This window comes from Cyphellophora attinorum, assembly GCF_001299255.1.
Source record: "Cyphellophora attinorum strain CBS 131958 chromosome Unknown Contig1, whole genome shotgun sequence".
In the NCBI taxonomy this organism is placed as follows: Eukaryota; Fungi; Ascomycota; class Eurotiomycetes; order Chaetothyriales; family Cyphellophoraceae; genus Cyphellophora; species Cyphellophora attinorum.
The window spans coordinates 289,783-312,767 of NW_017253229.1; the positions used below are offsets into that span (position 1 = coordinate 289,783).

The following is a 22,985-nucleotide window of genomic DNA, read 5'->3' on the forward strand; positions in this document are numbered from 1 at the left end:
GGTGGGCAGAGGTATTTCAAAGGTACTGCGCTCAGCGCAGAATGCGCGTGCCTGTGGGCCGGTGTTTGCTGTGTGATGAGCCGGGTAGGTGTGCTACTAGATGGAGTCCGTGGCCATTCGTGTTCTCGTGCTGTGCCTGAACACTAATGGTAGCGGAAGTGGGGTAGTGCAATGGCTTGGGCAGTCAGATCACGGCATGTATGAGGTACGTCGCTGCTGAGGTTTTCCTGGAGGACACCGGAGTTGTGATCGCAAAACTAGACGGTTTAACTTTTTGGAAAGGGTCGAAGGACATTGGTGGTCCGAGCGGATGAGTGAAGCATGGCGGACTCTGGACGGGAGGGCGGAAATCTTGGCGCGTCTATTATGAGCTTTTGATGATCAAAGTATCATCTAAATTGGCGAAGATGTGCGAACTATGATACATGACCAGTATATGGTACCTTACATAAAATGGCGATTGTACAAGCTTTTGAGAGCTTGCGCTCGCTGAACTCGACTCTAAAATGCAGCAACCCTTGACTCCAACGCTGAAACAGAGTACCGCTCCCACAATGCATTTCAAAGATGGAAGAACTTCCACTCGGACCGCTTCTCGCGAATGCCAACACCGACCAAAGTCTCGAGTGCCTCTTCGTCCTCTGCCATCAGGAACTTATGCTGGTCGATTTCTTCGCCACCTTTCTCGGTTGAGCCATTACGTAGAACAGCAGGATAGAGGATGCCAACTCCATCGCCTCCCAGCGTGGTCTTATATTGCTCAAATCCTGCCTTGGCGAACGATTCGTTTAGGCTGTCTAGCTGTGCTCGGCTCACGTCAGGCTTAAGCAGCGTGATGGCACAGCCGCCACCACCGGCACCCGTCAATTTTGTCCATCCAACATCAGCGTAGTCTACCAGTTCTCGAATGTGCTCCAGTTTGGGATGTGAGACTCCAAGTGATACCAAAAGCCCATGGTTGATCCTGAAAAGGTCTCCCAAATGTTCGATGTTGCTCTCGGACTTGTTGTCAAAGTCTTCGGATGTGATGAGGTTGTAGGCTGACATGGTCACTTTGTCGATGCTGTCAAGAGCTTGCTCCGCCACATCTGGGTATTTCTTCTTGAGGTGGCCGACTTTTGCCACCTCAGTCGCCGTTGATCTAGGTTGCTTGGTATTGATCAGGAGTAATGGTAGCTCCGGGAAGTCCTTCAAGGGTGTAGCTCTTGGTGGCTTGGTGTAGTCCACTCGCTTGAATAGAACGGCCTTGCCTCGCGTTGATACTGTGTTATCGACCCCGCTGGGGTTCCCGTGTATACACATCTCTCCGACAAATGCCCACTTGTTGATTCTGTCAAGCTGTGTGTCCACCTCTTCTTCCGGCTGGTCTTGATGAGGCCCTGCCAGGACATGTATCTGTTTCAACAGTGCCGCGCTGAAGCAGACACATATACTGGCGCTCGAACCGAGACCTGCGCCTATGGGTAGTGTGGATCGTAGCGTATAGATGCAAGCGTGTGATGATGGGCTTCCCAAGCACATGAACAGGTACAGAAATGCAGAGGCAGCTGCCTGTTGTACCTTGCGCTTCTCTTGAGACTCGGACGGGGAAACTTCGTCGATGAAGGGCTGTATGGCTTTCACGATTGACTCGTCCAGAGATGTCACCAAGTCATAGTATTTGGGCTTTCGCGCTTTTCCAGTCGTGAAGATGTCCCAGGGCAGCTCATCGATATCCCAGGTGTGATCGAGCCCAACGTCCGGGAACACCAGCTGCACTGTTCGATGCGATTTCGACCGACTCGTGACCAGTAGGTATGTCCTTAGGGAGACCGCAGCTGCCATCGCGGCCTTGCCATGGACGACTGCGTGCTCGCCGAACACAATGACCTTGCCCGGCGCTGAGACCATGAATGCGGGTGCCATGACGGACGATTCCTTGCGCGAGCTCCCGTTGAGGCCAGGACGGCCATTGGCATGTCCATTGACGCCATTCATGGTGGTGCGCGACACCATCTGTTGGCAGGGTCGGCAGAACGGAATGTTGAGGAGCTGGCACGGACAATGAAATTGAGTTGAGCCCGCGGGAGGGACGTCACCTGCACGGCGGTGCTATAAGCACCGTTCCTACCAGAAAAAAAGTTGCCCTCGTGGCTGCACTTTGTAAGAGGGCCAATCGACGCAGCCAAATCATTGCTTGTCACTGGACTACTGCAAGGGCAAGAAAGCGCCCCCATCGATCAACCATGCGATCGGGTACACCCTATCGCTATCCGAGTGGGCTCATTGCAAATCGTTGGAGGCTATCATTCCTGCTTACATGCCGTCTGCATCAGAAAGACACACGCTCGATATGCATACAAGAGCTTGAACAGCCGGGAAAGATCAATTGACCATGGTCATCTGTTAATTCATTTAGTTGAAGTATTGTCTTAGGTGTAAAGCCCTTAAATATTTCCTTGTTCCGCTCCCGGATAGATATACTTTGGCTGGGTCATTGATCTCAGCTCTTTCTGGACCGACTCAGAAATATAGCATTTCTCATAGAACTCGTTATGTGCTTCCCAGGCCAGTCGTGCTACAGCATGTAGTCCAGCGTTCTAGGTGACCAATTGCCACCTCTCCCAATCTATGCGCCTCGCTAAGCTCAACTTTTGTAGTGAAGTTCGACCAGATCGTGCGGGATCACGAGGCCTTTCCAGAATTACGATTCCTCGATGGCGTACATTTGCTCACTGGCCAATTTCGTCATGGTGAACATGTGAACTCGATCCTGTTTGAAAACGCTGCGCATCGGCTCATCACATTGAATGTACCGTTTGTCGGCAGGATCTTGGAGATTGTTGCCTTTGATATGTTTCCACAGTCTCTTGGTGACTTCAGGTCGAGAGAGCTACGAGTGTTAGCATGTTCCTTGTCTGGGCCTTGCGCATGGCTTACCTGGGAGTCACCGAGCAGTGCCGCAAGAGGCGCCGACAGATTCAACGGTTTGTGAAAGCCGGTGTTCTTCTTAGGCTTCTCCACGCCATCGACATCCGAGTCATCGCTGCCAACTGTCTTTGCTGACTTCTTCTTGGGAGTCCGCTTCTTCTTGCTTACAGCGGTCTTGCGACTGTTGCCGCCACGTGTAGGCCGTGCCATCTGGTCCTCTTCTGCTTGCAGTCTGGCGGCCAGAGTAGCATCGTCCTCGGGGCTGGCCTTCCTCTTCTTTTTGGGCGGCGCAGTGTCTACGACGTCCGAGAGGGACTCGCTCGTAGCGGCGCGCTTGATGGCGGAACTTGCGGACGTCGAGGGCGCTGCTGATTCCTCCTTGTACTTGTGAACACCATTGCCGTTGACAGCAGGTGCCGCATCGGTCTCGACTGAAGGTAGAGCTTCCTCGGCATCTTTGAGCTTGGCTGCGACCACTTCGAACCTTTCGCGGACGAGCTCAGCGATGGATGTCTAAACGTGTAAGCAAAGGTGCAGGCGTATTGTGGTGACACCATTCCCATACCTTGTGCGGAGTGATATCGTACTGAACTTTGGACTGTATGGCATGTCGGACTTGCTTGACTGAGACAGTATTCAAATCCGCGCCTTCGAGTGTCTCATCAATGATGGCAACATATTGCGTCCGTACTTCTGGTGGGACTGCCCGACGTAAGCTATTACACTTTGGAGCCTCGGGTCTGAAGCACTCACGAGACATCTTGACCTGCGCTATGGAAGGGTGTTCGGCATGCGGAAGCAAGTGAGGCGGCGGATAATTGCGTCTGCCGAGCGGAGGTTGCTAGGATTATCGCATTCCCTGGCGTGACGAGTCGCAGTGGTAATGGAAAGCGAAGTCGGGATGATAGGCGAAGGGCAAGGGCGTGCATACACAAACGTGTCACGCTCTTCAGTCAAGTATAGATGAGATATAAGTGAATGGAACCAGCATGCGGGCTAGCTTGACATGCGACTGACAGAAACAAAGGATTGGATGCAAGTCAGAAGCAAGCGCTCAGATTTCAGAGGAACCGTCTAGCATACCTCACAGGATAGGACAGGCCGAGCACGTACTCCCGGCGGGCTTTGGCGGCTCATGCTACTAGTGAAATGCATTTAGGCGATCGCGACCGTCCCGACCAAGTCGGAAATCTTGGCAGCCACAGTCACGTGTCTTCCCCACTGCAAGAGTTTCAACTCGAAGTTGACTCAACCATGATGGCGACAGGCCAGGTGTATTCTTTTCTTTTAGAACTCCTGTCTTTTAGTCACAAGCATAATACTACACGGTCGCATTGACAGCACGCCGCAAATATGGCTCCCAGTTTCGACCAACTATCAGACCACGATCTTCAAGAAGAGGAAGATGAGATCGATTTCAGCGATCTGCAACAACGATACGATGTGCGCCTTGAGGAGGGCCTCGAGACATTCATTGTACGTCTGCACCATCGACTTCCACTCGCACCAGAAGCGCTGACAAGCACAGGTCATTGACGGCCTCCCCGTGGTCAACAGCGAACAGAAGCCCAAACTCGTGAAATTCCTCATGAAAAGACTGGCCTCCGCCGGACGCATAAAAGATGGTGAAGAGTCGGTATATATGCCAATGAACGAACAAGGCGTCTCTGAAGGGTTCGTACTGCACCAGACATCAGCAACGCCACTGACAGATCCGACAGATTCGCGTTCGTCGAGTATCAAACCCCCGAGCAGGCAACCTCTGCTATCAAGCAACTTCACGGCACAGCGCTCGACAAGAAACACACTCTTTCCGTAAACAAGTTGACGGACATCGAAAAATACGGCCGCGAAGGCAAGATCGACGACGAGTATGTCGCGCCCGAAATTCCAGAGTTCACAGAACGAGAGCACCTTCGGTGGTGGCTTGCCGACCCAAATGCCCGAGACCAATTCGTCATGTTCCGCGGCGATAATGTCGGCGTCTACTGGAACAACAAGAAAGACAACCCCGAAACGATAGTAGACCGCAAGCACTGGACTCAGCTATTCGTCAGATGGTCGCCACAAGGCACATATCTCGCTTCGATGCATCAACAGGGCGTCCAGATCTGGGCAGGCCAGTCTTTCAGCAGAGTCCGCCAGTTCCCACATCCCTTCGTCAGCTTGATGGAGTTCTCGCCCAACGAGAATTACCTCACCACCTGGTCAAAAGATCCGATTGTTGTTGACCCGGAGGGCAAAGGTCCGTTGACCATCGATGAGGAAGGAAAGCACATCGTTATATGGGACGTCAAGACGGGTAAACCACTTCGATCATTCGTTGCATACGATCTGCCCGTGCCTCCTCCGCTCGGAGACGCTCCGCCCCTGAAGGCAAAGCCACAATGGCCTGCCTTCAAATGGTCGGCGGACGAGAAATACGTGGCACGTATGAAGCCCGGCGAGTCAATCTCGGTCTACGAACTCCCACGAATGAATTTATTAGACAAGACCTCCATCAAGATCGAAGGCATTCAAGAATTCGAGTGGGCGCCAGCCACCGTGCAGCGAGATGGTCCCAAAGTCTACGAGCAGCTGCTCTCATACTGGACTCCTGAACTCGGGTCAAATCCTGCTAAGGTCGGCCTGATGTCGATTCCCAGCAAAGAGATTGTCCGCACACGCAACTTGTTCAACGTCACAGAAGCCCGTCTACACTGGCAATCGGATGCTAAATTCATCTGCGTCAAGGTGGACCGACACTCCAAATCCAAGAAATCACTGGCCACGAATCTGGAAATCTTCCGCATCAAAGAGAAGGGCGTGCCTGTTGAGGTTGTTGACAGTCTCAAGGATACAGTCATCAACTTTGCATGGGAACCTAAAGGCGACCGCTTTGTTCTAATCACCGCTGGAGAAGCTGTACCAGGCTCAAACGTGCTTCCCAAGACTGCCGTTTCCTTCTTCGCCCCTGAGAAGACCAAAGGCAACATTACTGGCCCATTCAAACTCGTCAAGACATTCGACAAGAAGAACAGCAACGGTATCTACTGGTCTCCCAAAGGTCGATTCGTCGTTGTCGCCACCGTAAGCGTTCAACAACACTCCGATATCGACTTCTACGATCTCGACTACGAAGGTGATAAGCCTGATGACCAGAAAGACATGGCTTCGAATCTCATGCTCATCAACACCGAAGACCACTACGGCATGACCGACGTTGAGTGGGATCCCACCGGTCGCTATGTGGTCACCAGTGCCAGCATGTGGACACACCAGGTTCGTCTATCCTTCTGCTAACAACATGTAGCATGCTAACGTGAACTACAGATGGAGAACGGCTACCGCATGTGGACATTTTCTGGCACAATGCTCGCGGAGCAGCCCACCGAGAAATTCAAGCAGCTCCACTGGCGCCCACGCCCGCCCACCCTTCTGTCCAAAGACGAACAGCGTAACGTCCGCCGCAATCTACGCGAATACAGCCGTGAATTCGACGAGGTCGACCGAGAGATGGAGGAGAGCGCCGACCAGGCTGTCGTAGACGCAAGAAGACGTCTATACGCCGAATGGTTCAGCTACTTGCGATCAGCCCGGGAAGAGGTCGCAGAGGAGCGTGAGGATCTTGGCATTCCGGATCCGGAGCAAGAGCAGATGAAGCGGGTGAGAACGAAGAGCGGTGACGGGACTCAGGCGGATGAGCAGGTCATTGAGGAGGTTGTGGATGAAGTACTAGAGGAGACCGAGGAGGTTGTTGGCTAGTTTCCAGTGAAACGGATGATGCGACGAACGGCTGTCTGGTTTTCGACACCATGGAGAGTGTGATAAGTCCTCCTGCGTTAGGGGTCAGTGTCAAAAAGGTGCACGGTGAGGCGATTTCGAGGATATTGCAACGATTCACGATGTCTGGAGACGAGCCATATGCTCATGAGGTCGATCGTTAGAATTCAATGCAGACGTCTGATTGCATAACAAACCATGCTTCGTTTGCCTCGCGCCTGTGTGCACTTCCTTGTCACAGATTCTGACCTGGAAGAAAGCCTTGACCCTGCTGAAATTTTGTGGATTCATCTCCTTTTCCCAGTAGCAGTACGAGAGTCGTTCTGATTATACACTGTGCATTCGCTGCAAAATCTCGTGGTACATCGAAGCGGGGAGGTATCGGAGTCCTGTTCATCGTTGTTATCCTTCAGACCACTTCAATAGTGGCCCTGTCACGATGCTTCCGTTTAAGCACCGCCGAAACTCCCACTCCGCTTCCGATTGAATGCCCGCTGATCTTTCAACCACCTCCTGTACCCCTGCACACTCCCAATCTTTTCGCCGTAGAAGTCCGGCACAGGATTGTTGGTGCTGGCACCCGCTGGGTTCACTCTATGCCTCTTTATCCGCTCGAAGAAAGCCCTCTCTTTGCTTGTGAACTCTGCCAATCCCTTTCTGTGCATTATTCTCCACAAGCCATTGCCGAATATTGGACCCAACAGCCAACCCGTCAGCATGGCGGCAGTCATGGCGATGCCGGTGCTGATGATCGGATCCATGGGAATGAGCTTGACGACATAGTCGGACTGGTCAGGGTAGACTGTCAAGAAATAGAACGTGCCGGCCGTGGTCGATACGAGGCCAATGAGGGAGGATGTGAGTGAGTAGTAGCGTCGAGATGTGCGCAGTCTGAAGAATGTGTTCCAGTCTAGCGCTTGTGAGTGTGCTGCTGGTCTGTCTGTGTGTGATAAGATTGGACTGGCTGTGGTAGTGGCATGGCGCTTCTGTCGCGGTGTATTCTGCAGCGACTTCCTTGTGTTCAGCGACAGACTGTATGTGCTCTTGGACCGCGCTTGCGACAGCCTGACTGAGGCAGCCGGAGACCTTGAAATGGCAGTCGCAAACGACCGCGATGTGACTGCGGGTGCTGTGTGCTGGCAAGCGAGCCGTAAGCCGACCTGGGTCGGAACGGCTGTCAGCATGGCTTGGAGACAGAACGCGAAGAGGAAAAGGGAATGTTCTCCTCTCAAAGATCGATAATGGTCAAACGAAGTTATCTCGCATGTGGTCAAGCAAAGCACGGTTCGAGTTTGAGGTGTAGTCTCGCAGGGTACGCTGGAACTGCTGCCCCTAAACTGGTTCAGGCTTAGCTGGGGAGTCGCTTCTTTCTGGGATTCTGGAAGCCCTGGAAGGCAGCAGCAACGCCCGATACGAGAAAAGATGGGGGGCTAACAGTGCAGATCACAGACGAGTCAATATACTTTGATTAATCACTCGACCATCAGCACCTTTCGAGCTTAGAAACCTCCATTGAGTGAAGGAATCATGCCTGTAGTTCATTATGCGAAGCAGACTATCTCTCAAAGCAGCAGAAAAGTCAGTTGGACGGTGAGCTGACTGGCTGAAGGGTCGTGCTGACATTCGGGAAAATACCTTGAAGAGCGCGCGAGGATATCGAGAATAGCGCCTTTTTGAGCCCACCAGCTAACCCAAGCTGCAGCCGGCTAAGGGCCTAATGAATGAGCATCTCACCCCCATCCACCCCTCCCAGCCGTCCAATCGTACCCTCGACCTGCAGGGCTGTCAACTTGCGGTACTCATTTGGGTGGTCGAGACTCGCATCCCCTCAACTCGATTCCTCCAGCCGCAACTACCTGCAGCAGAGCGCTTTCTTTTCTGGCAAATGCCCTGACGTCTACACATATGACACAACAGTGATCTCACAGTACTTGGGACACCACAGCGACAGCATACATACTCTTTGCATCGATGCTGCTCCTTCTGCGGTAGCCCACTGGCCGTTTCGATGCCGCGCCCGAGGAAACCCGAGCTGGAGGGAAAAGAGGTGAAGAAACGGTCGCGAAATGGTTGCTGGTATGCGGAACACGCGGGAAGTCAGAGACATAGTAGCTAACAAAGGACTTCAGGCCGTGCAAGTCGCGCAAGGTGAAATGGTAAGTGTCTTGTCTCGTCGCATTCTTCTTCCGAGCGTTGCTGATCGACCGACTCAAGTGGGGAAGAGAAGCCGGCATGCATGAACTGCCAACGGCAAGGCGAAACATGCGACTACAGCATCAGACTCAATTGGGACGGTCGCACGAAAGCGAAGAAAGAGGACGGAAAGCCTGGCACCCAAATGATATCCTTCTCGCCTTCACCATCGGCCATGTCCAAACGAGGTCCTCCGAGTCCTGAACTGAATGGCCATATGGGCCTCGCGGGCTTGTCGCCCATGCCGTCAGCACACAGTCCTATGCCGGCCATGCTACAACCAGCACCTCTGCAAGAGTCTGCGATGCCTCCGATGCCATTGTATGCGAACAACCTCGTCCTACCGACTCCCGAATACCAGCCGCCCGTTCAGCCGAGTCCTCCGATCCTGAGGAACCCGTCGTGGGGCGAGAGTCGCAGTAATGGCACATTTCAGGCCACCGGCTCGATACAGCAGCAATTGAGGAACTCGCCCTATCCATCACCACAAGAGAGCGGCTTTGGCAGTCCCGGATTGAATGCAGCGATGTACAATCCCGCCTACTCGAGTCAGATGCCGCCGCCTATGACCTCGAATCCATACGCTCTCGGGGAGTCGGTAGGATCACCATTCAATCCTGCGAAGCGAGTTCGCTTGTCACCACAGACCGATGTCTTCGGCCCTAATCTTGGACCGCCACGACAGCATTTCGACAGTCTGAACGCGCCTTCCTTCTTCCCACCATCCTACAGCCTTAACAATCCTCTTACGCCTGCCGCATCATCGGCTTCAATCTCACAAGACAATGACGACCGCCGCATCTCCGTGAGCTCGCTACTTTCAGACGATCCTGGCCCGCCCAGCATGAGCAGCAAGCGGCCGTCGAACAGCACTGACCAGTCGAACCAGTCAGCACCAACTTCAGAACCCGCCGCCATCCCCAGGCGAGGATCGCTTCATCAGCGCATGATCTCGTACTCCGAGACCGAGACATATGGCCATGACAGAGGCGCTCCGGACTTCGACATACCTCGCAACAACGACACAAACGCCATCTCCGACAGCACTCCCTCAGAGCATAGCGAGTTCAGCTCGTGGTTGGAAACGGAGTTCGAAGAGCCCGGCTTTGGTTTCGGCACTGCAAGTAGAGAGACTGTGTTCGCCAGCGGCGGCTACTATGCCAATCCTGTGCCCATTAAGATACCACGAAAGCTGGAGCCTTTGCCGCAGACCTTGTCCGAGAACCCAATGAACTTGCTCTACTTCCACCACTTTCTCAACCACACCGCTAGGATATTGGTTCCTCATGACTGTCCGGAGAACCCATTCAAGACCATTCTACCCAAGAGTAAGTTGCTGCGCATCGTCCGGTGTCATTGCTAACCTCACCTAGTGGCTGTCGAAAATCCGAATCTGCTCAATCTCATGTTGGCCTATTCAGCATCACACCGAGCCAGACTGCTCAACCATCCAGAGCCAGCGAATAGAATCGCCATATGGGTCCACGACGTCTTCCCAGCACTTCGACACACCCTTGAAAATCCCACCAACGACGAAGTCGGCAATGCCAATCTGGCGACAGCGATTATGCTCGCCTCCCTCGAGATTATTTCACCATCCAGCTTCGGCGTCTCCATTCCTTGGCAGAAACACCTGGGCATAGCTCGCGATATCATCCGCGCCCGTGGCGGTCCTCACTCAGTCTCCCGCAAAGACCCCGTCATGTACTTCCTGACCCGCTGGTTAGCCTATCTCGACGTCCTCGGCTCCCTCTCCGGCCGCCGTAACGACGAGCCTTTATTCGCTGGCAACTACTGGTCCAGCTCACACGACGACGGCGCCTCCGCCAAGGAACTCTCCCTCGATGACGACGAAGAGGGCGATGACGAAGATGACTACACCATCGACTGCCTCCTAGGCTTCACGACCCGCTGCGTCTCTATCCTCGCCCAAATCGCGCTGCTTGCTCGCGAGTGTGAAGCCGACCGCATCGACCCACAGACAAGTAAAATCAACACCGAATGGCGGCCAGGGCCAGAGATTCTGAAGCGAGCGGATAAGTTACGCCGCGATTTGGACCACGCGCGCACGCACGAGCAGAAACAGTGCGCGCATCATAGTCCACAGCTGTCGAAAGCGCAGCTAAATAACTATGCTCTGAGCCATGCGCCGCCGGAGAGGAGGTACAGCTATGTGCACATGACGGACCAGGATGCGGAGGAGTCCTTAGCTACTAACTCAGCATTCCACTGGGCCGGTATGATCCATTTGTTGCGGAGAGTGCATAATCTGCCCAGGTCGGATCCGCAGGTTCAAGACGCGGTACACGAGATCGTCAAGGTACTATCACGAATAAGAGAGCGCGGCTCAGCAGAAGCATGTCTCCTCTTCCCAACGTTCACGGCAGGCGTGGAGGCGGAAAGCGAAGTCGATCGCGCGGAAGTACTGGCGCGGATCAAAGGTGCGGAAGGTCTGGGAATGTGTCAGGTCAATCGGGCGCGGAAGATCATGGAGCAGGTGTGGCGGAGTGGGGAGAGTTGGGAGATGTTTGCGCAAGCCGGGGAGTTCTTTGGCTGATCGGGATGAAAGGTCCGGACCTTTTCGAAGGCGCTGTGTGGCATGAGGTTTTAAAGCCGCAGCATGCTTATACGGCGAAATGTGTTCGAGACAAGAGATGGAGGCGAGGATGTTCGCTTCCGAGGGAAGCGCAAGGACAGGTTGATGGACGGGAGCCATTCTTCATTGGTCATCACGAGGCAGGATCTAGCGTTCATGGTTGCGATCTTCAAATGCCATTTCTGTGGCATGTGCGCGAGCCTGTGTCTACATCAACTACTTGCTGCAGTATCCCGCATCTTCTGCGGTAGGTGCTGTAGTCTCTTCGGGCTACGGTGGTACCATATTCTGGAGCCATTCATGCTATTGCTGATGTGTCGCCTTTTGCTCGGTCTTGTTGTGGTGGATGTCGAAGCGCGGAGTGTGGCACTCGTGCCTCTCAATGCACTCCTTGTGGGATCGGGTATGGATTGCCGCTCTGAGGTTGGCGCCAAGTGCGGCTCGGTTCTGGCTTAGTGCATGAACGATCATCGCCCATGGTTAATTCAGTTGTCATCTTTAGAGGAGGCCAGAACCGTCACTCCAGACCCTGCTTGTTCCATTCCAGAGACATGAACTGTTCGTTCGTGTAGTCGAGGAATCGCTGATCGAGCGGGACCTCCTCTGGATGACCAACGGCGCTGATGATGTCGTTGAAGTTCATCTTGGGGGAGATGTGGTCAGGGTAATTGCTCTCGAACTCGTAGTCTTCACGGAAGAGCCGTTCGAGGTTCTTCCTGGTCGAGAAAACGATGCGCTGAGAAATTCCTTCTTCTTGGATGCCCATGTCTGCTTCAGGCATGTAGCCTATGTCACTGTGCTTCGACCAGTTGCCGGCAGGGCGATAGAGGCCGATGATCGTGGGATAGGTGGCTACGCAGTTGAGGCCAAAGGTCCGGTCGGCGCAGGCGTAGTTCATGCCCCAGTCGACGGGATTGTTGAATGGTTGCAAGCTCATTCGGTACAATAGTTTGCGGGCACCTCTCTGAGAAATGGCGTAGGATCCGGTGCAGACGCCGGCCATGGCAGGGTATATCATGCGCGTGGAGTTGCCTAGTTCTGAGCCGTTCTCCTCCCATCGAGACATCTTCGGGTTGCCGATGTGTTCGCGGGTGCTAGGTGGCTCGACCATGGGGTCGTTGGAGATGACATATCGTCGGGTCGTCCAGGGAGCGGGTGCCGAGCGCAGTGGCCGATCCAGAGGAGGTCCCAGTCGTCGCCGTACGGTGAGTGAGTTCGAGCATTGGTCTCTCCCGTGCTCCATCTCGTCCCTTTAGCCAGCTCGATCATCTGAGCCCGTATGCCTACATCCCAATCGACATCGTCCTCGAAGACCAGGGTTGATGAGACGTCTCTTCTGATCATGTCCTGCCAGACGTTCAGGTGGGCTCGCCAGCAGCTAGAGTCTTCGGCTCCTGTTGCATGGTGTGCGGGAGAGCTTTGGCGGAAATTGTATCACCGACCACACCGTCTGTGATGTTGTAGTCGATCCCAGTAACGCTGGCCATCACCGCAAAGGCGTCTCGCTTATCAATGCGCTCGGGCATGGAGACCACTTGGATCTCCTGGTACTGAGCTGTTGTTAGTGAGTCCGTTGATCGTGAGATATGCACTCACCCCTAGAGTCGCGTTCAGTATGTCGACCATGTTGGGAGTCGCCAATGGTGCACCAAGGTGCGCTCCGTAGAGGCGCGATCTTTGAGCCGCGAGATGCCATGTCGTAGGCAGTATGGAAGGAGAATTCCATGCTATCGAATGTCCTAGCTGATGCGATGTCAAAAGCACAAGCACTATCGCGAAGACCGTCGCGGTGATCAGCACAGGCCACAAGCGCGCCATAGTTGATGGCCGCGATGTCGCGCTGTAATTATTGTCTGGCGCATCGAAGAACCTTGTGTTGTGCGCCTCTCAGATTCTTTTGGCAAGAGGGATCAAGTCGAGGTTGCCGACTCGGAGAACAAAGGAAATGTCTGGAATATAGGAAGGTGCTTTGTGCTGGACGTCTGTGTCATTTGACAAAGTCGGTCCAATGCTTTCCGGCAGTCCTGTCACTTTTCCATCTGCAGCTGTCGAGGTTCGAGACCTCCTGCACCGATCAGTGGCATTCCCTTGCTTCTCAGCAGGACTACCGAACGGTAGAATTGGCTCCTGGACGTGTTACGCATGAACCCACCAGGTTAACAAGAGAGACGTCGGCTTTGTCTCGCCCAAAGTTTATCTATTGTGGCGGTTGAGTTTAGATATCGGCTGTCAAATTTCTTGGGCTTGATTTACCCCTGAGCATCACTTGCTGACACCTCGTGTACAAGCACTGAGGACCTGCCATGGTCGCAAGTCATGCCTATAGTCATAGATAGGACGTCTCTTAGCAGTGTTCGACGCTGCTGTCAAGCTCCTGAATGCAAGGAAAACTCCGTCATTTGCATCGAAAACAAACAGGCCCAAGTACGGCTTCCCTTGCTTTTGCCCCAAATCTAGACTCGCTTTATCGTTGCTTCAACTTGGACTACATTGATGATTGTTTAGTGTCCGGTCATATAGGATGTACGCGACAAAGTACAACCACATTTCGTATCTGTATCTTGCACCTGGTGCACGAACAGAAATACTGAACTGGCATTCCTTCAGACCGGATGACAAACATCCTCGAAGGAGATATGGCCAATCAGACACCATGTGCGAAACTCCACTTCTCCGCCTTCTCCCACAAGGCAACCACGACCTTCACGCGTTTCTCTTGACTGCCGTACACGCCCTGTTCCAGTCCGGCTCAAGCCGCCGCGCATTCGACGTCCATCGCTCTTGCACGGCTTTCATGGGCCGGGTATGTCTCGTATCATGATGTCGATCTTCGCGCAATTTTTGCTACCAGTCCATCAATCGTTACGAGGACGCAAACACCGAATTTCGTAGGTGGATGAGTCGCGTTGGTGATCCTTTGGGTCCGAACTTCCTGTGTGCAGCGCTGGGCTCATATCAAGCGGATGACGCACCAACATGTCCGACTCCGAGCGGGAAGAAGTCTCTGGGTCTGGACTGTCGATAATTCCGTACGACAACAACAGAGACCTTGCTTTGTGAGTATTTGCCGTCAAAGCCAAGTATCAGATACTAACGGGCGACAGACGCCATGCTGACACGGTCGTATACTTTGATCCTCGTACAAATGTTCCAACCTTGTTCCGTGATCGAGGCACCCACGATCTTGAACGTCGCTCGAACAAGGACGACCATTGTCCTACCTGCAATCGTCCCTGGCACGAGGCTGGCAACCTCGCCGGATCAGCCGGGCCGCCGACAGCAGTGGATGAGCCCAATTTCATTACGAGCGACTATTTCCAGAGACTGGCGCTGAGTCTTCCGGGTTCTGCCGAGCCCTCTGCGCCACCCTCTCCCCGAAGACGACTAGCACAGCCCGTCATCAACGGTCCTCGGACCAGGTCGCGACTTGCATCTCCAGCCGCCGACCGGGCTGCCACCCCTCCACCAAATGCCGAGTTTGTGGGTAGCTCACCAGCGCCACCCAGTGCAGCAAATGGAATCTCAGAGGCAGCCTTCGCTCCTCAGTACTTTCAGAAGTTCTTCACCGTGGAGCGAGAACTTGGCAGAGGAGGGCGGGGCGTCGTACTCTTGGTCAAGCATATCCTTGACGGCGTTCACCTTGGTCGTTTTGCTTGCAAGCGTGTACCTATCGGTGATGATCACGGCTGGCTGGAGAAGGTGTTGGTCGAAGTCCAGGCCTTGACTCAGTTGTCTCATCAGAATCTGGTGTCGTACCGACATGTCTGGCTAGAGGACTTCAAAATCAACGCCTTCAGTCCATCGGTCCCATGTGCATTCATCTTGCAGCAATATTGCAACGGAGGTGATCTGCACAATTATGTCTGTAGCGATGCTCAGACGGTGCCCTCCACTCAACAGCTGAAAGAACGAATTCGTCGTCACTCACGTGGCGAAACCGACATGCCTCTAAACACAGCTACTGGACCGAAGAAGTTACACTTCGATGAAATATACTCATTCTTCCGGGACATTACTGCTGGCTTACGATTTCTGCATCACCATAGTTTCGTGCATCGAGATCTCAAGCCATCCAACTGCCTCCTTCACACTGTTGCCGATGAGACACGAGTCTTGGTGTCAGACTTCGGAGAGGTGCAATATGAAAATGCAGCCCGTAAGTCGACTGGGGCGACTGGCACTATCAGCTACTGTGCCCCGGAAGTGCTGCAGCGCGCGTCCCCAGATGGATCGTACGGCAACTTTACCTTCAAAAGCGATATCTTCAGTCTGGGAATGATCTTGCACTTCATGTGTTTTGCAGACCTGCCCTACGCATCTGCAGATGTACTTTTCGAGGAGAGAGAAGATGTCGACAAGCTTCGCGCCGAGATCTCAGCTTGGGCGGGGTTTGACGAGCGCAAGAAACAGCGGCCCGATCTGCCCGGAGAGCTCTATCCCTTCCTCAAACGCTTACTAAGTATTGATCCTCAGTTCAGACCTACGGCCGAAGAAGTCGATCGGGGCGTGAGCACCGGTAGGTTGAGCGATCTGATGCCAGAGCTGAGCCGGAGACGAGGCAGCGTGCCTATGGAGGAGCTGACACCGGGCAGACGTATCCAGAAGCTGGACACTCCGAAGGAGGGCAACTCGCCGCAGAGACCTCCCTCGGATGGGAAAGCTGGACCTGGCCTGCTCCTGCGCCCAAATCGGCCCCTGGCCACTAATCGCCCGCGGTCACAGGAGAGAACGAATCCCGCCTCTCGACTGTCTCGTGAGACAGCTATTGACGATGACGATGACGCTTATGATGACGATGACGCTGGCGCGGAAGAGCATAGAGGCAGGACACAGCGAGACGGGACAGCACGGCGATCACCCCGAGGCTTCCACGTGTCAAATGCCGCAAATCTCGACTCGTCACTCATACTACGTCCACGACAGCGTCAGACCACTGCTCAATCCATGCCGACATCTCCCGTCACAGAGCAACCTCCACCATCGCTACATAGTCCGGTGCTTGAGAGGAAACCTCAGCTCCTGCTTCCGCCCGCACCACGGCAGTCGTCAAGGAGGGATCGAATCGCGGCCTTCGCCACTCGACCCGTAGACACGCCACTCGTCCGCAGCTTGATTCTACTAGCCAAGGTCTTCAGTGTGCTACATCCCTGCCTGAGCATATCAGGCGGTGGTCTCAACACTGCTGCTATCTATCCATTGATCGTGCTCGCTGTGACCGAGTTCTCGCTTCCGTCACCACCAAGGGTGCACACGAGCATGCTATTTGCATTTGTGCATGGCGTTGCTCTGACGATGGCGCTACGGTGGGGTCTTCTATGCAGTCCTTCGTCCAGTATTTGGACCTGGAGCCGGAGAAATGGCGTGGACGAGCTGTGGAATGCTGGGCACGACGGCTAAAGAAAGCATGTACCAACAGCGAGTGGCCGAAAAGTGATTGTTTCCTCGACTATGAAAATCCAGGTGGATTCCCTGTCTGTAGCTCATACCAGCCTCACTACACACCATCCTTTCTCCTCATTTCCTGCATCATGCTCACAGAAATGTCCGACTAGTAGGCTGCCGCTCCGCCATCTCCTTATACTTCTCCGCAGTCCTCACCCGAAACGCCTTACCCCACTTTAACAGACCAAGTGGCAGCAAAAGCACAGCGAAGAGGATACACGCTGTCAAGATGTGCAGATTCTGAATCCCCATGCCGTTGACCCAGGGCGTCAGGACGAAGAGGACTATCACGCTGAAGACGTTGCGGCAGAAACTGTTGTGGTTGTCAGCGGTGAAGGGTTGTGCATTGGACGGAGGTGGCTCACATAATGCCCACAAGCGCATCTCCAACGATATCCTGGTAGCAGTCTGTGGTATAGGCAAGTCTATAGTCAAGTATCAGTCTCGGAAGCCGTGCACAACTCAGACTAGATATGGAAACACTTACGCGATATCCGTAGCAACCACGAACCCAAAGCCCCAAAGCGCATAGGCGATCGCAAGAATAATCCAGTGATCGCCCCGTGCGAGTCCGATTCCGAACATCAAGATGCCAGCCGGGATGAACAGCGCAGCGGGCAGAGCAAGCCAGAGACGCATCTCAGGCTCGAAGATACCCTTGTTGCGCTTCGAAAGCCATTTGGCAGAGTAGTCATTCAACCACCCACCGATGAAGAAGCCAAAAATCGAGCCGATGAATGGCGGCAAATTCATCAGCCCAACACCATCTGGTCCGAAGTTGTAAGGTGGCAGGACCAGGTATGTGGCTTGGACGGAGGTCATGATTGCGAAGGTCGCAAGGATGAGCGTATGTGAGTGCAGTATAGGTCACGGCTGGGAAGGTGAAGAGGACGATGATCGGTTGGTAGAAGTGGTGCAGGATTGGGCCTTCGGTTTTGGTCACGAGGGCGAGACGTTCCTTGTATGTTCTCATTGGGATCGTGGTGTCGATGAAGGAGACTGTGCGCTCGACTGAGCCAGATTCGGCCTCCTTGAGGTCTTGCGGCTGCTTGGAAGCGTCGGGTCCGTCTAACGAGGCGTTTCGAGCTCCCTGGGTGATCGGGACGTCGGTCGGGTGGCGGCCAACGAAGGTAGGCTTGTACTTGGTCTCCTCGTAGAAGCATATTACGGCGATGAGATTGAGACCGATGAATATGGTGCACCACCACCACATCCATCGCCATCCTTGGCTGTCTGCGACGTAGCCGCTGGCGACAGGGCCGAGGAATGCACCTGTTGTGGTGAAGACGAGGTACCAGCCGTTCATTGTGGCGTGCTGGTGGACGAAACTGCGAATCTGATTAGCCTTGTCTCGGGAAAAGGGCGTATGATAGAAGGCAGGATTGTAAGGTTGATGCGAGCAGCTTCTCTGTCAACCCGAGACATATGCTCGGGTAGTCTTCAATGCAACGCTCGTTTCCGGACACAAGTTCTTACAAGATATCGGCAATGGTGATCTGGACGATCGTCTCCGAAATGGCGCCACCTAGACCTGAAAGGATGTTGGCCCCGATCAGCGAGCCTCCTGCGACGTTCGTCGAGCCGTCAACCTTGGCCTGCCAGATGCAGCTGAAGAACTGCACGAGGACGCTGAAGATGTACAGAGGTCGACGGCCGTACTTGTGGACGAACGGGATGAAGAAGATGCAACCGATGGCCAGGCCGCCGTAGTTGACCGCAGCGGATGCGTTGAGGATATCGATGGAGAGGTTGTATTCCTCGATGATGGGACCCCATGCTGTGAAGCCGATGTCAAGTTGGACGAAGGTCCATAGGACGTAGTAGCAGACGAGGCCGTAGTTGACGATTTTTCTCTTCTTTGACCAGTTCTGGGCATTTCGTTAGTTGGGCATCGTTGTCGCGGTGTCGCGTACTCACAAGGGGGTCATTCGGATCGGACGACGGCGGTGGTTGGAGGACTAGCTGGTCCTTTGCCCGAGCCACTGTGTTTGTTAGCAGAAACTAGCGATGAGTCGTTGTGGACGCACAGTCTTCCAGAACCACCGTTCCTGGGGCGAACTGATAGCCGCTCTCATCTGTGTAAGTAGCCATTTTGTGAGATCAAACGTGCATTCACGTCTGTTGGGTCCGCGAAAGTGCAAGTTGGGCTTGAAACATTTGTGGAGATGGAAGCATATACATATACTACAGGCCGAGCACGGAGTCGATGAAGCGATCGCACCAACATCCTTGAGGCCGGCCGGAACATAAAGTGTACGTTGCTGCCGTCTTATCAGTGGTGAGGAGTCGCGAACCTTAGTAGGGAAGGAAAGAGTCGAGATCGTCCGGCTTAGCGCGGATTGGTCTAACAGCAGCTCTTTCCGCGAAGACCACGTTCTCGAGGCAGTAAGGTTCCGCCAAAAGCATTTTAATCTGGGGAAATGTGCATTTCAGAAGACGGCCTGCGGGATTGGAATATGAGTTGTACGAGCTCGTGAATAGATAAGAGGACTCATTCGAGGTCAACACGACCCGGCACGGTCGCCATGAGCCAAGCCCAATGTAGAGTGTATCAAGATCACCTCATGAGGAAGAGGCACCAGAATGCGCCGGTATGGTCCCTGTTCCGACGGCGATTTACGTTTGTAGCCGGCATGTTAAGCTCTCGGGTCGCTTTGTATGTCGTTGATAAGGACGATTAAGAGCGGCTCTGAAGGACTTGTCCGACTGCCATTGCTGCCCCTCGTCCTCCAATTTCGGGGCACCGCATTGACTTGCCCTTTTGGGTGCCCATACATCGACCACGCGTTTTGTTCTATGATTCAGTCATCTCAGCGTGTCCATGAATTCATCTGGTGGTGATCGGGCTTTCGGACTTTTCTGTGTCCTTTCTTTCAGGTAGGTCGACGGGCTCGTCAGGAGTGTGCGCTGTGGCGGGGCGCTTCGGGTCAAGTCAGCTAGGGGCGCCGTGCAGTGTACGACCCGTCACACGACTCCATCTGCGGTTTCTGTTCCGGTGCCTCAACACATAAGATGCACTCTGCCAGTCCGTTGGTCACTTGACGGTTATCCGGCATTTCATGCAACACGGTTCAAAGACAGATACATGATAGAACTGATACAGTGCTTTCCGCTCGGCACTTGCAGCAACTAACCTACAGGTACTCAGCAACAGCAACAAGCATGGAAGCAGTGCCACAGCCCATGATCAACGACTTACTCGGTCAGATCAGTGCCGATCCTCAGCTTCCACGTCCAAATCCAACATCAGCGTTCTGGCAACTGCCTCCACATCCTACCATCTCTCAAGTCCAATCAAGTTCACTACCCCAGTCGGCCGACTATGTAATCATCGGCAGTGGCATCACAGCCTGTAGTGTTGCTGCGCACCTCCTCACCAATCCCGACTTTCCCAAGTCCGCCCATGTTACAGTCCTTGAAGCTCGTACCCTGTGCTCTGGAGCCACAGGAAGGAACGGGGGCGCCTTGACCTCCTGGGTTCCACTCGCCTTCACCGACCTAATCGCCCAATATGGCCAGGAGGAAGCCATCAAGATCGGCAGATATGCATTCCGAACTCTTTCCAAGATGCATGACCTTGGAAATTCAAGACCAGAATTCAAGGATGCCAGTGAAGTGCGCCGGTTACGGGACGTGCTAGCATTCGTCGACGCGGAAGCGTTCGAGGGTGCCAAGCTCTCGTTCCAGAAGTACGAGGATCTCATCGGCAAGGAATACTCGCTGAACTCCGAGGTCTTGACCGCTCAAGAGACACACGAGCATTACAACATGACAAACGTTGCCGGAGCGCTGCTGGTAGACTGTGGCGCGTACTGGCCCTACCGATTGATCACAGCCCTCTGGGCCGACCTACTTAAGACCTACTCCAAACAACTGAGCATCGAAACCAACACCCCAGCACAATCTGTCACATTCGATCCCAACACTAGCACATATACAATTACCACTCCCAATGGCACCATCACCACACCCAATGTCATCCACGCCACAAACGGCTACACAGGCCATCTTCTCCCCGCCCTCCGCGGCAAGATTCATCCCCTTCGCGGCACCATGTCTACCCAACACCCACCCCTAGGCTTCGGCCACTACGGCACCGAGCGAGCGTGGTCCATTTCGCACGCGCCCCGCTATGATACGGAAACTAAGCAGTTCGAGGCAGGGCTATACTACGCGAACCAGAATCCAAAGTCGCAGGACGTGTTCATTGGCGGCGAGAAAGTCTTGCTCACGGAGATCTTCGTCACTGATGATACAGAGGTTCGAGAAGAAGCGAGGCGGAACATCGAAGGCATCCTACCGAGATATTTCGATAAGAAGGGATTGACGAAGGAGAAGCAGGAGCAGGAGCCGGAAATCCGGAAGGTGTGGTCCGGGATCATGGGCTTTACAAGCGATGGTATGCCGCTTGTTGGCAAAGTGCCTCATACAATCAGCCAACGGAAGCCCGACAGCGATGAGATAGGCAGTGGAGGCGAATGGATTGCGGCAGGCTTCAACGGGTACGGCATGCCGCAGTGTTGGTCGGTGGGCGAGGCAGTCGCGAAGATGATTCTCGGCAAGTACGAGACGGAGGTGAAGGATTGGCTGCCAGATGCTTGTTTGATTACAGAGAAGAGGTTGGCAAAGATGTCGGCTGAGGCGAGTCTAGCGCACTTAACTGGCATCAAGGTGAGGAGGTGTTGATTCAAAGAGATACGTCGATTTTGGAAAGTCATCATCATTCCATCTTTTGTTACTCGTCAGTGTATGATCTCAGTATTCCGGTCACCTGTGAACTGTTTCCGTCTGACTTCCAACGAGCCTGAGACCGCCAAATGTTCTACGGCCGTTGCTGTATGTTCTGGAGGAGCAACAAGCCAGCACGTTCAACCTGACTCCTTGTGCTTGACAGTCACGAGCCCTAACACGATCATCTGGCACGCCCCAATATCTTCTCAGATCTTCCCAATCTTCGGCGCAATAAACAGTGCCCTGCCCGTCGCCATAACCTTCGCTCCTTCCCCTTCCACGGTCCCACACACCCACGCTTTCCTCCCCTCAAGCTTCTCCAACCAGCCCCTCACAAGCACCACTCCCGGCGTATCAACCGGGGCCTTATAATCCACTGTCATGGTCGCCGTTGCCGGCGCCGTAGCACCGCTCTCTACGGCTGCCGTCCTTCCCAGCACATGGTCCAGCAGCAGGGCCGAGAAGCCGCCGTGTGCACGGCCGAGCTTTCCGTCTACGCCGCGGCCTAAGGAGACGAGCATGCATTGCTCGACAGGCTGAGTTGTTGGTGACGATATGGTCGCGCTAGACGATGATGTTGTTGGGTCGGCGATCGGGACAGGTCGCGTGAACATGAACTGGGCGCGGATCGCATCTGGGGAGTTTGCTGCGAGGGTTTCTGAGAACAGGGAGTTGGATACGCCTGGTGAGGGCTTCGATTGTGGGTGGCCAGGTGGGTTGGTAAGGGGACGCGTGTCGGGCTGTGAGAGGAGTTCTCGGATCCAGGAGACGTCGAAGTCGGGGTGGTTGTCTGCCATAATCGATACGTTCACCTGGATACCCTCCTTGACTGTGGTGAAAGGGCGTGCGGCGATGAAGATGCAGGCCCCAGGAGCTGACTGACGAGGAGAAAGGGAGAAAGGACGGCTCAAGATCGTCGATGACAGTGGCAGTGGTAAGATTTGCTACTCTCTGTGGCAGAGACAAATTTTGTGCTCCACGCCGTTGGACACAATATCGTAGCGGCCTGCTGATACTGTGTCTAAAAGGGTATCGTTAAGCCTGTGCAGTGTTGCTTGCACGGCGAGCGCGCTCAAGCCAGCTACAGCGTGAATTCACACTATGGTCAGGAGAGAGATGACGCCTGGCTCGGCCAACCCGCTGGACGAGTCCGTAAACGCTGACAGCGAGAGATGTCGGAGAATCGAGGATGACGGGAAGTGGTTCGATCTTGCCGAGGTTCGTGGGCCAGTCGCGCCCCCAAAATAAGGCGGCCAAACAAGGCAGCGTCTACAGACTCATGCACGATGCATGCAATCGTGGCAAGTACAACGTACACGTTGATGGCGTGCAGGTAGGAAGGTCGACATGT

At 54.1% G+C, this 22,985-nt stretch overlaps 11 protein-coding genes across 11 annotated transcripts; 4 read left to right on the forward strand and 7 right to left on the reverse strand.

Moving 5' to 3' along the window:
* Positions 1–561: 561 nt before the first annotated feature.
* AB675_345 (Mevalonate kinase) lies at positions 562–1,977 on the reverse strand (the record flags this gene model as incomplete). Its single annotated transcript, XM_018143511.1, has 1 exon — positions 562–1,977. One exon carries the CDS (start codon positions 1,975–1,977, stop codon positions 562–564), a length of 1,416 nt encoding a protein of 471 aa, XP_018005838.1.
* A 706-nt stretch (positions 1,978–2,683) lies between these two features.
* On the reverse strand, positions 2,684–3,670 carry AB675_346 (Upstream activation factor subunit spp27; the record flags this gene model as incomplete). The annotated part of the gene is made up of 3 exons (XM_018143521.1): positions 2,684–2,872; positions 2,920–3,423; positions 3,476–3,670. The coding sequence occupies 3 exons, from the start codon at positions 3,668–3,670 to the stop codon at positions 2,684–2,686; spliced, it is 888 nt and encodes a 295-aa protein (XP_018005548.1).
* Positions 3,671–4,263: 593 nt separating this feature from the next.
* Positions 4,264–6,654, forward strand: AB675_347 (Eukaryotic translation initiation factor 3 subunit B; the record flags this gene model as incomplete). The annotated part of the gene is made up of 4 exons (XM_018143532.1): positions 4,264–4,386; positions 4,439–4,584; positions 4,632–6,171; positions 6,223–6,654. The coding sequence occupies 4 exons, from the start codon at positions 4,264–4,266 to the stop codon at positions 6,652–6,654; spliced, it is 2,241 nt and encodes a 746-aa protein (XP_018005655.1).
* Positions 6,655–7,121: 467 nt separating this feature from the next.
* AB675_348 (Presequence translocated-associated motor subunit pam17, mitochondrial) lies at positions 7,122–7,856 on the reverse strand (the record flags this gene model as incomplete). Its single annotated transcript, XM_018143543.1, has 1 exon — positions 7,122–7,856. The coding sequence occupies one exon, from the start codon at positions 7,854–7,856 to the stop codon at positions 7,122–7,124; it is 735 nt and encodes a 244-aa protein (XP_018005461.1).
* An 824-nt stretch (positions 7,857–8,680) lies between these two features.
* AB675_349 (uncharacterized protein) lies at positions 8,681–11,422 on the forward strand (the record flags this gene model as incomplete). Its single annotated transcript, XM_018143554.1, has 4 exons — positions 8,681–8,748; positions 8,802–8,828; positions 8,887–10,193; positions 10,239–11,422. The coding sequence occupies 4 exons, from the start codon at positions 8,681–8,683 to the stop codon at positions 11,420–11,422; spliced, it is 2,586 nt and encodes an 861-aa protein (XP_018005558.1).
* Positions 11,423–11,978: 556 nt separating this feature from the next.
* On the reverse strand, positions 11,979–12,704 carry AB675_350 (uncharacterized protein; the record flags this gene model as incomplete). Its single annotated transcript, XM_018143566.1, has 1 exon — positions 11,979–12,704. One exon carries the CDS (start codon positions 12,702–12,704, stop codon positions 11,979–11,981), a length of 726 nt encoding a protein of 241 aa, XP_018005525.1.
* A 115-nt stretch (positions 12,705–12,819) lies between these two features.
* Positions 12,820–13,087, reverse strand: AB675_351 (uncharacterized protein; the record flags this gene model as incomplete). Its single annotated transcript, XM_018143577.1, has 2 exons — positions 12,820–13,011; positions 13,058–13,087. 2 exons carry the CDS (start codon positions 13,085–13,087, stop codon positions 12,820–12,822), a joined length of 222 nt encoding a protein of 73 aa, XP_018005811.1.
* Positions 13,088–14,437: 1,350 nt separating this feature from the next.
* Positions 14,438–16,858, forward strand: AB675_352 (putative serine/threonine-protein kinase iksA; the record flags this gene model as incomplete). The annotated part of the gene is made up of 3 exons (XM_018143588.1): positions 14,438–14,517; positions 14,566–16,214; positions 16,275–16,858. 3 exons carry the CDS (start codon positions 14,438–14,440, stop codon positions 16,856–16,858), a joined length of 2,313 nt encoding a protein of 770 aa, XP_018005805.1.
* Positions 16,859–16,993: 135 nt separating this feature from the next.
* AB675_353 (putative MFS-type transporter) lies at positions 16,994–18,994 on the reverse strand (the record flags this gene model as incomplete). Its single annotated transcript, XM_018143599.1, has 7 exons — positions 16,994–17,216; positions 17,269–17,328; positions 17,391–17,670; positions 17,717–18,231; positions 18,380–18,771; positions 18,821–18,885; positions 18,931–18,994. 7 exons carry the CDS (start codon positions 18,992–18,994, stop codon positions 16,994–16,996), a joined length of 1,599 nt encoding a protein of 532 aa, XP_018005365.1.
* A 1,071-nt stretch (positions 18,995–20,065) lies between these two features.
* Positions 20,066–21,589, forward strand: AB675_354 (uncharacterized protein; the record flags this gene model as incomplete). Its single annotated transcript, XM_018143609.1, has 1 exon — positions 20,066–21,589. The coding sequence occupies one exon, from the start codon at positions 20,066–20,068 to the stop codon at positions 21,587–21,589; it is 1,524 nt and encodes a 507-aa protein (XP_018005896.1).
* Positions 21,590–21,840: 251 nt separating this feature from the next.
* Positions 21,841–22,431, reverse strand: AB675_355 (uncharacterized protein; the record flags this gene model as incomplete). The annotated part of the gene is made up of 1 exon (XM_018143620.1): positions 21,841–22,431. One exon carries the CDS (start codon positions 22,429–22,431, stop codon positions 21,841–21,843), a length of 591 nt encoding a protein of 196 aa, XP_018005440.1.
* Positions 22,432–22,985: the final 554 nt, after the last annotated feature.